The 1,416-nt window shown below is 25.7% G+C and overlaps 1 protein-coding gene across 1 annotated transcript in view; it reads left to right on the forward strand.

Annotated features, from left to right (window-relative positions):
* The window catches only part of LOC108579099 (activating molecule in BECN1-regulated autophagy protein 1-like), a 3,572-nt gene that overhangs the window by 1,331 nt on the left and 825 nt on the right, over positions 1-1,416 (forward strand). The window contains exons 5-8 of the mRNA XM_017942541.1: positions 379-456; positions 557-825; positions 1,146-1,244; positions 1,331-1,415. Of these exons, the coding sequence (XP_017798030.1) occupies positions 379-456; positions 557-825; positions 1,146-1,244; positions 1,331-1,415 (531 nt within the window). The remainder of the gene's footprint in view (positions 1-378; positions 457-556; positions 826-1,145; positions 1,245-1,330; position 1,416) is intronic.

Below are 1,416 nucleotides of genomic sequence, written 5' to 3' on the forward strand. Positions count from 1 at the left end.
TAGCTAGAAAAGGGTGGCTTTACAATTTTATATATTTTTTAAAGCTTCTATTGATATTTATATTATTTGCACTAAGCATTTTTAATGATAGTGATATCAGAATCTCAGAAGTTACAGAGAATGAAAGTCTCTAAACTATTAATGAAGTTAAATAGTCTCACTTGAAAATTATTAAAATTTTAAAACTTTGTTTATAATATAGCCATAATCAATAAATACTGTTTGAAATACAATTAAGCTACTAAAAAATATATACAAAGCTTTATTTTGCATTATATATATTTTTTATTTAACCTAACTTAATTAAGACTAAAATTTACTTTTTTTATATTTGCTGGAATTTATCATAGTTATTTTGTATTAAATTATATGTTTCAGATATGTAGCTTTTGACAATTTAGGAAGAAAATTAATCACAGGTATTGCAAACACTCCTGTAAACCAATCAATATTAAGGTATATATGATGTATAACTTATTTGATGTCCTTTAATATATCAATAATAAAATTTTAGGTACACATGCGATCGTTCATTATTCTTTAGTGAATTACGAAGAGTTCGTTCCGGGAATGGTGGTATGCCATATGGTAGTCAAATACTGAATAACTACTCTGAAAGAACTGCTCAGAATGAAGCAATTCAATCGCTTAGAACTATTGCAACTGAACCTTCGCATAGTGCACAATCAAATCTACTTGATACTGCAACAGTAGATAATCACGAAAGTTTTATACCACAATATACTGGTAATTCCAGACCGCGAATAGGAAGAGGAAGCGGAGAACTAGAACTTCCAAATGATGGTGATGGTGTACTTTTTTTAGGTGAATACAATATAAAAGGTTCAGTTTTATTTAAAATTTTATATAATAGATTCTAGTAATATATAAATATTAAATGATATTTTGTATCATATACTGAGTGTTTCATGACACGTAAACAAAAATTTATCTCTTTATTCCAAGTATAAAATAAACGTATAACAATATATAAACAAATTTTCAAAATTTAATAGTAATAAAAGAAATATTGTTAATGAAGCACAAAGCAACATATGTATATTTATACACACGTTGATACAGTATTACTAGTTGCATAATTACATTGTTATAATTTAATTGACATAAATTATTTTACTTTTTAGAACATATATCAGCACTAGAGTCAAACTTCTCTGGAATATCTAGTTACCGTGTACAGGCATGGGATTTTTCTAAAGGGGAAATACCTGATATTACAAATTGTAAATGCTTAATTATTATTGTATACTAAATATTTTAAATGCATGTTACTTTGTAATTTAATCATAAAGTATTTATAAAATTATAGGTGAGAAAAACATTGTTATACGCAAATGCAATATTCATAATGATGCTAGTATAGATATTTCATCAGATGGAAAACTATTAGCAACA

Source organism: Habropoda laboriosa, unplaced genomic scaffold (assembly GCF_001263275.1).
Source record: "Habropoda laboriosa isolate 0110345459 unplaced genomic scaffold, ASM126327v1 scaffold42, whole genome shotgun sequence".
In the NCBI taxonomy this organism is placed as follows: domain Eukaryota; kingdom Metazoa; phylum Arthropoda; class Insecta; order Hymenoptera; family Apidae; genus Habropoda; species Habropoda laboriosa.